Raw genomic sequence first — 14,148 nt, forward strand, 5'->3', positions numbered from 1 at the left:
TGCATGGAGTGTAAATTTTTTTTAAATGTCTAAAATTTGCAAAGACAAGACATTATGTCTCTTGAATGAATATAAACCACACTTTGAAAATGATGCAGGGGGAAAGATACGTACCCCAGCACCTTCAAAGAAGGCACTGGCTGCATCTCCTGTGTTGTCCAGGAGATCATCACTGTCAATCTGTAATTGAAAAGATTTTTTAAAAAATTACTGTGTGAATGTAAATTTGAAGGGTTGACAGTGTTCAGGAAGTCAAGGATGAAATGAAAGGGAGACCAAATGTCACATTATCCACCGACCAGGGCATTTCTTCTCAGTAGGCACTAGATTTCTTTAGCGAATTGTGAAATAATTAATTCCCAATTGTGCTGGTGGAACTGATGGTTTCCCCCCTATCAGGAAGCAGATAATTTGCCTTAGATGGCTGATTTGACGGCAGACTGGAAAATATGCAAATAATTCTCAGGCAAACTTGTGGAGGCCTTTCCCCAATTCCCTGCTTCTAGGATTAACATCCCACCACCCACCCCGTTCTCTCTCAGTGCTTCCCACTTAGACACACAAGCCAGAAGCATTTCAAGGAGGCATTTTCATTTGTTAATCAAACATGCATCAACTTAAGCATTAAAAAGGACAACACACAAGACCAACTCCTCACCTTTTCGGATCCATGTAAAAAATCGTTCAAGGCCTGAGGATCACTGGGGAGGGGAAAAATCAATACAGGGACATTATTTTAAGAAGAATACGCAGGGCTTTAAAAACATGTAGCAGAACATAAGTTACTAATCAATTATCAGGAATGGCAAGCGCATCTAACCGCTTCTTCATTATCAGCACGATTTCAGTGTCCAAAACCAGTTTATACTTTCCAGAGAGTTGATTAACGTTTTATTGATCAAAATATCTACACACAGGAATTATTATTCTATTTGATTTGATTCAAGAAAACGTTAGATACATACATACACATACATATATGCATACTTTTCTTGGATGCTTTAGGACGCTTTGGGCTGATCCTGCGTTGAGCAGGGGGTTGGACTAGATGGCCTGTATGGCCCCTTCCAACTCTATGATTCTATGATTCTATATATTTATATATAAAATTTAAAGAAGGAGGTCTATGTCAGGAATCGGCGGTATATAAATTTAAGTATTAAAAAATTAATTTATTAAATAAAAATAAATGTTACAAACTGGAATCCAAAAATGTATTATTGCAAACCCAGATCTGTTTATCATATGACAGAGTTACACACAGGAAGCATCTCATAATATAAAATAACTAGAGAAGTAGGTACAACAGTTATGCAGACAGATTGGGCAATCCCTCAATATACTATTATCTTAAGTTTTCAATCCACTCAACTGCAGCCAGGGAGAAGGCAAAGAGCTCTTCGCGTCTTCCTGGAAAGCATGATGCTCACTTTCCTGTGACAGATGGAAAACAGTTTGGTGGGCTGCACTACAATTGCATCCGGGACCCGGTATTTTGCCCTGTTTAACCATCAGGTCTGCACAATTGCCACAGCTTGTTCGTATTCTGTTAGCTGCCTTCCACACTTTATGTGGCAAGTCAAATCCTGCGGGTCTCCCATTGGTTATGGATATAGGGAGGAACTGATTTCAACTCCAAAGTTGCTTGTCTACCTAGTTAAAAAAACAAATGAGAAAGCTGCCAAGACACAAGGTCTTGTGCAATATCAAGATTTACTTGCAGAGTTTCCTCAGAGCTTCTTAGATGCCTGAGGAGAGAAGCACTGCTGTGCAACATGAGATCCATAGTCCCTTGGGTGCACAAAGTAGTCACACAAGTTTGGGGCCTGAATGCTAGAAGAAAAAGAACATTCCTCCCTCCACCCCACTTATTTTAGTGAGCTGTCCCCTGAAAAGAAAAAGGGAGTTTCAGAACCTTTGTATTCCCAATGTGAACACACAAAAACATTTTAATCACACATGTAGCAAATAGAGCCAACACTTGAAATTTTGCTTAATGCTAAGGATAAATAAAAATGGGATCATCTTAATTTAACACGTCAGTTTTGCTCTTCTGGATACACAACTTAGGATCTGCTGAAAGTGATGGGAAAGGTGGGTCACAACTTAATTAAACTTCATTGTTTTTGGAGGGACAGCGAACTTCCGGTGGACTGGGAGAGGGGGGCAAAATATTTTACACCATAGTTTTGTGGGTTTTTAAATATTATTTTATTGTATGCATTGTTGTCCTTTTAGGGACTCAATTGGATTGCCAACTCTGAGTTGGAAAATACCAGATTTGGAGGGTGGAGGCTGTGAAAGGGGGAGTTTGGGAGGGGAAGAACTTTAGGAAGGAAAACTACCTTACAGGCCTCCGCGCCGCCAAATAATAGCAGTTTTCTCCAGGGGAATTGATCTCTGTAGTCGGAAGATCAGTTGTAATTCTGGGAGATCTCCAGGACCCACCAAAGCACATGATAGTATTTTTGTGGTGTTTCTTCCATCACCAAAACAGTTTTTTTTTTCCTTCTTTGTTTTGATCACAAAGATAAGCAAAAGTTTATCTTTGTTCTTTTCAGAAGAGATTTAAAAACCCTCATGAGTCTGATATTTTCATGCTCAATATTATGTAAGCCTTTATCTGATTTTGGCAAAACCTACCCAGGGCTCCTTACTTTCCACAACAGTTCTCTCTCCTGTTGCCAGATATAAGAAGAAAGCCTTTGGTTCTGAGCCACCACAAAACAAAGATAAAGCAAAAGCCAAACACTGTGTATATTCACTTCAGAGCAAAGTTCACTACGGCAAGCACAAGTGTCAGGGACAGGGGTCTTTTAGACGGATTTCAAGACTCTGCACCAAGCCTGGATAAAAAGGTTAATATCTGATACTTGAGAAAATACAATTCCCAGGGAGAGAATTTACTTACCAAATTACATCTAGCAAGCATCGGCCATCTTCATCATCCATGTCAACTGAAAGAAGAGGTAGGAAATTACATTTTCACCAGGATAGTACCATGGGCACATAATACATTAGTGAAATACCCCACCCACATCCAACCTGCACTCAACTACACGTTTAAACCCCTATTCACGACCCTATTCACAGAGAACAAGTTTGGTGTAGTGGTTAGGAGTGCGGACTTTTAATCTGACATGCCAGGTTCGATTCTGCACTCCCCCACATGCAGCCAGCTGGGTGACCTTGGGCTCGCCACAGCACTGATAAAACTGTTCTGAACGAGCAGTGATATCAGGGCTCTCCCAGACTCACCCACCTCACAGGGTGTCTGTTGTGGGGAGAGGAAAGGGAAGGCGACTGTAAGCAGCTTTGAGCCTGCTTTGGGTAGAGAAAAGTGGCATATAAGAACCAACTCTTCTTCTTCTTCAGACTCTGACTTTCTCACACAAAATACCTTCAAAGAGCCACCAAAACCAGGGCTGAATCTGCACTTCTTTGTTTATTCCGTTGTGGATCCTGCTGAATCCAGATTTGAACGCGCGTCTTTCTCTCCCCCTCCTCCCCGTTGAAACAGAAAAGTGTTCTGCACGTGGTTAAGGAAGCTCATACGGGGAGGGGGAAGCCAAACACAGCAGGAGCCTCTTTCTTTCTTTTCTTAATCGAGGGAGGGGGAGGACTGGAGACAGCAGGGAGAAAAAAACTAACAGGCAAATTTCTACTGAGAGAAGTTTAGGCTTCTGGAGCTTCTGCTGAGAAAAGATAGGGCTTCCCCTTTAGGGCAAGTTAGGACTTCCCCTTTAAATCCTGGAAACCAGGAACTGACGCCCTGGCCAATCAGGGCTTCTCTACCATGGAGTTCAGGAACAAATTTGAAGCAGACAGAGCTCCGCATGCTTTCTCAATCCAATTCTTCAAATATTGAGGGTTATATCCACTCTAGGATATTGCAAGATAGAGGTAGGCTTACTCCAGATCAATCATGCTTGTTGCAGAGGGAAAATTTAAATCGGACAAAATCAAAATGGAAATCTCATTAAGTGGAAATGGCAGGGACTGAATCGACCTGGGATTGGAATAAAAGCTCTGTGCAGATTTAGCCCAGGAAGAGACCTGGAGAATTGTCTCAGGTTGCCTCAGTCTGGTTTGGATATCCTGAGCAAAAATGAACTGCTTTCCCTTTGCTGACCTTGGCCCCTTGGTCAATGCCCAGATCTGGCCACACATGCAAAAATTTTTAACATCAGAAATAAAAATAAAATAAAAGATGCTGGCAGCAACTCTGGTGCTGGGAAAGTCCTGGAGATTTAGGGGGAGAAGTCTGAGAAAGGTTGAGGAGACGAGAGGATGGACCATAATAAGATGTAATGCAAAGGTGGCCAAACTGTGGCTCTTCAAATGTCCATAGACTACTATTACCATGAGCCCCTGCCACAGTTTGGCTATTCTAGTATCATAGCCTCCATGCGAAAAAGCAGCCATTTCTCCAGGACAACTGACTGCTGTAATTCCTGGAGTTCTCCCAGCCCCACTAGGGGGTGGTCGACCTTAGATTCCCGGTGCAGATATAACTAAGAACCAAACTCTTCTTGATTCTGCCTTAATTCTTTATTCTTCCTTGATTCTGAGAGCCAGCTTGGTGTAGTGGTTAGGAGTGTGGACTTCTAATCTGGCGAGCCAGGTTCGATTCTGCACTACCCCAACTGCAGCCAACTGGATGACCTTGGCCTCACCACAGCAGCGATAAAGCTATTCTGACCAAGCAGTAATATTAGGGCTCTCTCAGCCTCACCTACCTCACAGGGTGTCTGTTGTGGGGAGAGGAAAGGGAAGGTGATTGTAAGCTGCTTTGAGACTCCTTTGGAAAGAGATAAGCAGCATATAAGAACCAACTCTTCTTCTTCTTCTTAAGGGCCCACTTCCAAAGTATGCATTAGAGATCCAGTAAAATGAAGGAACCTTAATTCATACTGGCTGAATTCATCTTAGCTTATAGACAGGCTAAGGAGATAAGAAAGAAATAATAGAATACTTAAAAAGGCCACGGGCAGGCATAATATTGCTTTATAGCTATATATATATACTAGTAAATAAGCCCGCTGCAAGCTTAATGTAGTGGGCGCTAGCGGGGCTGAGGAGGCGCGCTGGGGCTGGGGCAGCTCGGGCTGGGCGGCGGGGTCCAGCAGCGCAGCCTACCTGGTCGTGTCCAAGAGGTTTGGTGGGCCGATAGGTAGTCGGCGAGGCACTTGGGGGCGGCACTGGAGGGTGGGAGGCCGGGTGGGAGGCAGGGCCGGGAGCAGGGTGGCGGGGCATGGGCCGGGGCCGCAAGCGCGGCAGCAGGCAGCAGCCTGTCGGTGTCAAAGCACTCAGGGCGGCGCTGGAGGGTGGTAGGCTGTGCTGGGCGGCCGGCGGCGGGGTAGGGCCCGGGGCCGCAGGTGTGGCAGCGGGCGTCGGCGATTGGTCCCTTGCCACTGGACTGACACTGCGCGCCTGCCAATTGGGCCCTCCAAGTGTCAGTCCTGGGGAAGGGGCCTATGGGCACCCTTCCTCATCACGGACAGGGCCCACCTTCAGAGGCCTTAACCGATTATTTAATCTGCTCCACTAGGAGCGGGTTAAAGATAGTGTGCACTGTCCTTCCAGCATTCCAGAAGGGCCCTCTTGGGTCTCCCCATAAAAACCCAATCATCCCCATTCTTCTGTGAAGATTTCTGAAAAGTATGCAACAGTTTGCTTTCCAGAGCTAAAACCCTTGCAGTTTTCTACAAACAGACTAGAAGATTAAAAAAGGCAGGCGTCCAAAAAAGCCTTCGCATAGCAAACATACTCTCCAGGCTGCGCAGTGACCACATGGTAGCTCCCTAATGGAAACGGCTGTAAACACATAACAGCATTGCTGGGACAACACTGCATTTGAACAACGCTGACTGGATACAAGACAGGAAGCCAACAAAAATACAAATCTCCATGTTCCAGTGGAGTTGAAAGACAGATTTCTTACTTGGTGAAAGTGCGAGAGAAAGAAGAAAAAAGATAAAGTATTCTCTTAAACACATTCTATTAAACCCACTTACGTATACATAGATTCAAATGAGTAGCTGTGTTGGTCTGAAGTAGCACAATAAAATCAGAGTTCTGTAGCACCCTTAAGACCAACAAAGATGTATTCAAGGCGTGAGCTTTTGAGTGCAAGCACTCTTCGTCAGGCATATACAACATATATTGTTGTGACGTCACTACCTCCATTTCTCTGTGTTTACTAAATGTGAAAGGATAGGTTGATATTTCAGGTGCTAAAAGTCACTGAAGAGCACCAGCAATTCACTTACCTTATGCCCTCACTCACACTAGACAGGTTTTCACATGGGTCAAAATCCAGAAACCAAATAGAGCCCTGAGGATTCCTTGACAGGAACAACAGGAACAATTCCTTGACAGGAACAACCCATGAGTGCCAGCATGGTGTAGAGGTTAAAAATGGCAGCCTCTAAGCTGGAGAACTAGGTTTGATTCCCCATTCTTCCTCCACATGCAGCTAGCTGAGTGACCGTGGGCCAGTCCCAGTTCTCTCAGAGCTCTCTGAGACACACCTACCTCCAGAGTGTCTGTTGCAGGGAGTGGAAGGGAAAGCGATTATAAGCTACTTTTGAGAATCCTTTGGGTACTAAAGAGCAGGGTACAAAGAAACCAACTCATAGAATCACAGAGTTGGAAGAGACCTCCTAGGTCATCTACTCGAATCCCCTGCACTATGCAGGACACTATCGCTCAGCCACTGTAACCTGCCATCCCCTTGAATCTTCACAGAATCAGCCTCTCCATCAGATGGCCAGCCTCTGTTTAAACATTTCCAAAGATGGAGAACCCACCACCTTCCGAGGAAGCCTGTTCCACCGAGAAACCGTTCTGTCAGGAACTTCTTCCGGATGTTTAGACAGAATTTCTTTTGAATTAATTTCATCCCATTGGTTCTGGTCGGTTCCTATGGGGCAAGAGAGAACTCTGCTCCATCCTCTACATTACAAGAGAAAAAATCTATCCCAAGGCTACTATAGATGTAGTAAAATTATACAGAATAAATGAAATAAAAGGTTCTTCATTCTTTTTTATTCTTGTATAGCAATGGTTCCCAACCTTTTCATCACCAGGGACCGGTCAACGCTTGACAGTTTTACTGAGGCCCGGGGGGGGGCGTAGTCTTTTTCCGAGGGACGTCACCACCGCCTGAGCCTCTGCTCCGCTTGCTTTTCTACAGCACACTGTGCACAGATCCTAGCTCACAATTGCTCATAGGAAACCAGCTGTTGTGCATAAAGGTCCATGGATCCCAGTTTCAGAAAGCAGGACACAATATGGATTCTCAAACTCTTCTTAAAATTACACACCAAGAAAGCAGCAGCTTCCCCTCAAACCAGGCTGGTGGTACAAGGAAAGCCTTCAATGCATCAATGAGGCTCCTCTGCAAAAAGGCATCCCACCCACCTGTGTCTTTGGCTAATAAGGAAAAAAAAGTTCCACTTGTCTCAAGATACTCTCCCTCCCAGAAAAATTATGTATTTCATGCACTCAAAGGAGGCCCACCCCATGTTCCAGTAATGGTAAGTATGTTCTATAGTATACAATGCCTCACATGTTGGACCTGGTTTGTGGCATGCTTGGCCAAAGAAACAACCAGTGGTCTTACCTGTGAGAGGTCCTTCTCCACAGAGGTATAGGAAGATATCTTTGGGTGTTTTCATTCCTTGGTTCAGGGAGGCAAGCTCACTTTTTAACTCTTCTTGTGTAGGCATGCCTCTCTGCTCCAGTATGATACTTCCAACACTGTGCTAGGCATTTCACCCATCCATGAATTTTAGTTAACCTACTAATCATCAGAATACGAAGATAGGAAAAGGAACATAAACATAAAAAAATGCTAACAGGCTAACAGTCGGATAAGAAAAAACTTACAACTTCTAGGGACGGATGAAGTCTTCCTATACCTCTGGGGAGAAGGACTCCTTCACAGTTAAGACCATTGGTTGTTCTCCCTCAGAGATGGAAGACATCTTTGGGACCTCCCTGAACAGTGTCCCCCGGCTGGGAATTGCTTATGCAGAAATAACCTCTTGAAGCACTGCTCTGCCAAAGGCAATATCTGTGGAGCGAAAGAAGTCCACCTTATAATGCTTTGTGAAGGTAGATACTGAGGACCAAGTAGCAGCCTGGAAAATTTCCTACATCAAAACTTGGTTTAAGCCACTGTCATAGCTATACTGTGTGCCAAGATCCCGAAGCTTTGTAAGCTTCCACCCCAGTCCTTCAGGCACCTACTTATTGATGACTTGGGCATTTTAGACCTCTTATTTGGTGAAGCAAATTCTTTTGTTGTTAAGTGCGAAGTCGTGTCCGACCCATCGCGACCCCATGGACAATGATCCTCCAGGCTTTCCTGTCCTCTACCATTCCCCGGAGTCCATTTAAGTTTGCACCAACTGCTTCAGTGACTCCATCCAGCCACCTCATTCTCTGTCGTCCCCTTCTTCTTTTGCCCTCGATCGCTCCCAGCATTAGGCACTTCTCCAGGGAGTCCTTCCTTCTCATGAGGTGGCCAACGTATTTCAGTTTCATCTTCAGGATCTGGCCTTCTAAGGAGCAGTCAGGGCTGATCTCCTCTAGGACTGACCGGTTTGTTCGCCTTGAAGTCCAAGGGACTCGCAAGAGTCTTCTCCAGCACCAGAGTTCAAAAGCCTCAATTCTTTGACGCTCGGCCTTCCTTATGGTCCAACATTCGCAGCCATACATTGCAACTGGGAATACCATAGCCTTGACTAAACGCACTTTTGTTGGCAGGGTGATGTCTCTGCTTTTTAGGATGCTGTCTAGATTTGCCATAGCTTTCCTCCCCAGGAGCAAGAGTCTTTTAATTTCTTTGCTGCAGTCCCCATCCCCAGGAAAATAAAATCTGTCACTATCTCCATTTCTTCCCCATCTATTTGCCAGGAATTGAGAGGGCCGGATGTCATGATCTTTGTTTTCTTGATGTTGAGTTTCAAGCCAACTTTTGCACTCTCCTCCTTCACCCGCATCAACAGGCTCTTTAGTTCCTCTTCACTTTCTGCCATTAGAGTGGTATCATCTGCATATCTGAGGTTGTTGATATTTCTCCCTGCAATCATGATCCCAATTTGTGACTCCTCTAATCCCGCCTTTCTCATGAAGTTAAATAGGCAAGGCGACAGTATACAGCCTTGCCGAACTCCTTTCTCAATTGTGAACCAATAAGTGATTCCATGTTCAGTTCTCACTGTTGCTTCTTGACCTGCATATAAGTTTCTCAAGAGACAAATAAGATGCTCTGGTATTCCCATCTCTTTAAGAACTTGCCACAATTTGTTATGCTCCACACAATCAAAGGCTTTAGCATAGTCAATGTAGCAGAAGTAGATGTTCTTCTGGAACTCCCTAGCTTTCTCCATGATCCAGCGTATGTTGGCAATTTGATCTCTAGTTCCTCTGCCTCTTCGAAATCCTGAATGTATTTCTGGAAGTTCTCGGTCCACATATTGCTGGAGCCTAGCTTGTAAAATTTTGAGCATAACTTTGCTAGCATGAGAAATTAGTGCAATGGTGCGGTAGTTTGAACATTCTTTGGCATTGCCCTTCTTTGGGATTGGAATGTAAACTGACCTTTTCCAATCCTGTGGCCACTTTTGAGTTTTCCAAATTTTCTGGCCTATTGAGTGTAGCACTTTTACTGTATCATCTTTTAAGATTTTGAATAGTTCAACTGGAATGCTGTCACCACCACTAGCTTTATTGTTGCTCAGACTTCCTAAGGCCCATTTGACTTCACATTCCAGGATGTCTGGCTCCAGGTCAGTAACTACCCCATTGTGGTTATCAGGGATGTTAAGCTCACTCTTGTATAGTTCTTCTGTATAATTTTGCCACCTTTTAAAATCTCTTCTGCTTCTGTGAGGTCCCTACCATTTTGGTCCCTTATCATACCCATCTTTGCATGAAACGTTCTCTTCATATCTCCAATTTTCTTGAAAAGATCTCTGGTACTCCCCATTCTATTGTTTTCTTCTATTTGTTTGCACTGTTCATTTAAGAAGCCATTCTTATATCTTCTAGCTTTTCTCTGGAATTATGCATTCAATTGGGTGTATCTTTCTCTTTCTCCCTTGCCTTTCACTTCCCTTCTCTCCTTAGCTATTTGTAAAGCTTCCTCAGACAGCCATTTTGATTTCTTGCATTTCTTTTTCTTTGGGATGGTTTTAGTTGCTACCTCTTGTACAATGTTGCGAACCTCCGTCTATATTTCTTCAGGCACTCTGTCTATCAGATCTAATTCCTTAAATCTATTTGTCACCTCTACTGTATATTCGTCAGGGATATGATTTAGTTCATATCTGAGTGGCCTAGTGCTTTTCCCTACTTTCTTTAATTTAAGCCTAAATTTTGCAACAAGAAGCTAATGATCTGAACCACAATCAGCTCCTGGTCTTGTTTTTACTGACTGTATAGAACTTCTCCATCTTTGGCTGCAGAGCACATAGTCAATCTGATTTCTGTGTTGACCGTCTGGTGATGTGTAGAGTCGTCTCTTGGGTTGTTGTTGAGAAAGAGTGTTTGCTATGACCATTGTATTCTCTTGACAAAATTTTACCAACCTGTGCCCTGCTTCATTTTGTACTCCAAGGCCAAACTTGCCTGTTATCCCGGTTATCTTTTGGTTTCCTACTTTAGCATTCCAATCCTCCATGATGATAAGAACATCATTGTTTGGCGTTGCTTCTAGAAGCTGTTGCGGGGCTTCATAGAACTGGTCAACTTCATCCTCTTCAGCAGCAGTGGTTGGGGCATAGACCTGGATTACTGTGATGTTGAATGGTTTGCCTTGGATTTGAACTGAGAGCATTCCGTCATTTTGGGGATTGTATCCCAAAACTGCTTTTCCTACTCTCTTATTGATTATGATTATTTTTTCTGCGAGATTCTTATCCACAGTAGTATACCTGATGGTCATCTGAATTAAATTCACCCATTCCTGTCCATTTTTGTCCACTGATTCCTAAATTGTCGATGTTCAGTCTTGTCATCTCTTGTTTAACCACATCCAGCTTGCCTTGATTCATGGATCTGACGTTCCAGGTTCCTATGGAATAAAAATATTTACAGCATTGGACTGTCCTTTCGCCACCAGTTACTTACACAACTGAGCATCCTTTTGGCTTTGGTCCAGTCGCTTCATTCATTCTGGCGCTACTCGTACTAGCCGTCTGCTCATCCCCAGTAGCATATTGGACACCTTCCGACCTGAGGGGCTCATCTTCCAGCGTCATATCGTTTTGCCTTTTGAACTTGTCCATTGGGTTTTCATGGCAAAGATACTGGAGTGGTTTGCCATTTCCTTCTCCAGTGGATCACCTTTTGTCAGAGCTCTCTGCTATGATCTGTCCGTCTTGGGTGGCCCTGCACGGCATAGCTCATAGCTTCACTGAGCTACGCAAGCCCCCTTGCCATGGCAAGGCAGCGATCCTTGAAGGGGGGTATAAATATAAATTCTGTTTTTCTGAACTTGGCTGTCCTTATCAAAAAAGCCTTCAAGGCCCTGTGAATATCATGGGCTTGCCAGAGTTTCTAGATGATGCTATGGTTCCTGGCAAAAGGTTCGCAAATAGATCTCCTGTAGTCTGTGAAAAGTAGAATAGATCTTAGGAATGAAGATCCAGGCAAAGTGTAACCTTATCTCTATGAAAGGTACACAACTTCCGGTTCAAAGATAATGTACCCAGCTCACCAACTTTTCGAGCTGAGATACCCACCACCAAGAAGAGAACCTTCATCCTCAGGAACTTTATGTCTATCTCTGTTATTGGTTTGAAAGGTTTCTTTGTTAAAGCATTGAGCATCAGATTAAGCTTCCAAGTTGGGAACCAGTGTTGGAGCGGGGGCCCCAAAAGAGATGCACCTTTCAATAACTGTGTAACATGTGGGTGGTGTGACAGCCTTGAATCTTGGAGAAAATCGTGGAGATAGCTGCCATCTGCTGTCATACCGTGGCAGCCTTCAAACCTTGATCCAGGCCATCCTGAAGGCATGCCAGGATATCTCTGATGCGAAGTGAAGATCGGGAAACCTGCACCGTCTTCTAAATACTCTCCTTGAGAGTCTGGACCACTATGTTTGCATTGGAAATCGCCGCCTCCAAAGATTGAGCCCTTATCTAAAAATGGACGGACATGAACTTTGAGGTTCCTTAAGATGACAATTGGGTTTATGAGAACCTTGGAGAAAACTCAGGGAGCCAAGGACAGTCTGAATGGGAGGGCGCGGAACTGGAAGTGTTGACTTCTCATGCAAAATGTTATAAATCGCCTGTGCAACAGATTCATAGACACGTGCAGATAAGCTTCTTTCAGGTCTATGGATATGAGGTATTCCCCTTCTTGAATAGCCTCTGTAATGGAACGGAGCATTTCCATTCGGAATTTTGTTGCCCTGAAGCCTTGTTCAATCGTTTTAAATCTAAGATTGCTCTCCAGTCATCATTCCATTTGGGAACCGTGAAAAAGATGGGAGTAGAGACCTTGGCCCTGTTCCGAAGTTTCTACCTTTTCTATGCCTCTTATTTGAAGTAGATGGAATATGTCAGCATCCTTTGTCACTTTTTGGGATAATTGCTCAATGGGGACTGTAGAAACATTGTGGGAAAAGGGTACTGAAACTCTATGGAGTAGCCCTTTGAGACTACTTCGAGGGCCCATTTGTCATGGTTCCTCTCTGACCACACTTGAGCAAAAAGAAGCAACCTTCCCCCACCAGGTCCCTGGCGTAGTCAATCTGTAGATTGTTTGGTGTCCCAGTCAGACTGGTGTCCCAGTCAGCCTTGTCAAAGTGTTGGCTCTTGTAGAACTGCTGGCTGAAACTGCCTCTCCTGAAGGACTATGTTGACCAGGATAACCCTATCCTGTCTACTTTTGGAGAATGATGCACTGCTAGAAGGGACTAGTTGGAGAAGTTAGGGTACGGTCTCTGATCATATTTCTTATGAATTTCGGCATGGCCCTTTTCTTCTTCTTGGAGTCAGTTAAGCACCTTATCCAGGCATTCTCCAAAAAGTTTTTCCCCTTGGAATGGGCATGCTGTGACTATGGACTTCCTATGCTGTGACTATGAACCTGACATCAGCCTACCAGGCCATCAGCCAAAGGACACTATGAACTGCTGAAGAAGCAATGTTTCTGCATTGATGACTGCAGCATCAAGAGTTACATCTGCAGCAAAGGAAACCCCCTACGGCAGTGGTCCCCAACCTTTTTATCACCGGGGACCACTCAACGCCGGGGACCACTCACCGGGGACCACTCAACGCCTTTTACTGAGGCCCAGTGGGGGGGGTAGTTTACTCCTCTACTCTCAACCACTGCCCTAACGCTCTCTGATCGCTATGGTCATGTTTAAACATCCCTTCAAAATAAGATACAGACACGCCACAACAATAAAGTGTGTTGTAAAGGGCTGGGGGGGGGATGAAGTAAAGGGCCGGGGGGGGGGGGAGAAGGCATCCTTCGGGGCCCACCTCCAATTAGTTGAAGGACCACATGTGGTTCACGGCCCACAGGTTGGGGATCGTTACCCTACGGCATTCTGCTTGCACCGTCTAAGCTGGTAAGACTTTTGGAGGAAAGGATTAGGGGATTAGAAAACAGCATTATTACTCTGAACCAAAGTAAGAAATGGGAGGAGTTCATAGACCAGAGCCGTGCAACTCGGAATACAGAGGATACAACCAGTCCTGAAGAGGATAAGGAGATTGACCTCACTATGGAGCCTCTGCAGACAGTTCGGAAAAAGACTCAATGGCGAGACAGTTCTCAGGGCCTTTGGAGCTCCAGAATAGATTTCAGGCCCTTGCAGAGGAGGTGCAAGGGTCAACAAGGGAAGAGGTCCCAAAAAAAAGTCTAAGACAAATGGAAGAGGCCACGGGGACAGAAGGAAATGGAGTTGAGAAAAAAAAAGAGGAGAGTACTGGTAATTGGCGACTCCCTGCTAAGAGGAATGGATCGCCATGTGGCTGGGTCAGACACCCTAACCTAAGAGGTGTGTTGCTTGCCAGGGACGAAAATTAAAGAGTTTCAGAACGGCTGCCCAAACTCCTCAAATCTACGGATCGCTACCCATTTGTGATGGTCCATGTGGGAACGACTGACATGT

The 14,148-nt window shown here is 44.6% G+C and overlaps 1 protein-coding gene across 10 annotated transcripts in view; it reads right to left on the reverse strand.

The window, feature by feature from the left end:
- Positions 1-14,148, reverse strand: part of BICRA (BRD4 interacting chromatin remodeling complex associated protein) — a 151,146-nt gene that overhangs the window by 44,205 nt on the left and 92,793 nt on the right. For 6 of the 10 annotated variants that reach the window (XM_077336491.1, XM_077336497.1, XM_077336496.1 and 3 more), the window contains 3 exons: positions 2,912-2,957; positions 659-701; positions 115-180 (listed from right to left, as the gene is read on the reverse strand). In XM_077336491.1, coding sequence (XP_077192606.1) covers positions 115-180; positions 659-701; positions 2,912-2,952 — 150 coding nt within the window. In that variant the 5' untranslated portion in view covers positions 2,953-2,957. Of the gene's footprint in view, positions 1-114; positions 181-658; positions 702-2,911; positions 2,958-7,893; positions 7,912-14,148 lie in introns of those variants that run through there. The other 4 variants (XM_077336494.1, XM_077336495.1, XM_077336499.1 and 1 more) reach the window with 2 other exon arrangements.

The sequence above is a fragment of the Paroedura picta genome, chromosome 5, assembly GCF_049243985.1.
Source record: "Paroedura picta isolate Pp20150507F chromosome 5, Ppicta_v3.0, whole genome shotgun sequence".
In the NCBI taxonomy this organism is placed as follows: domain Eukaryota; kingdom Metazoa; phylum Chordata; class Lepidosauria; order Squamata; family Gekkonidae; genus Paroedura; species Paroedura picta.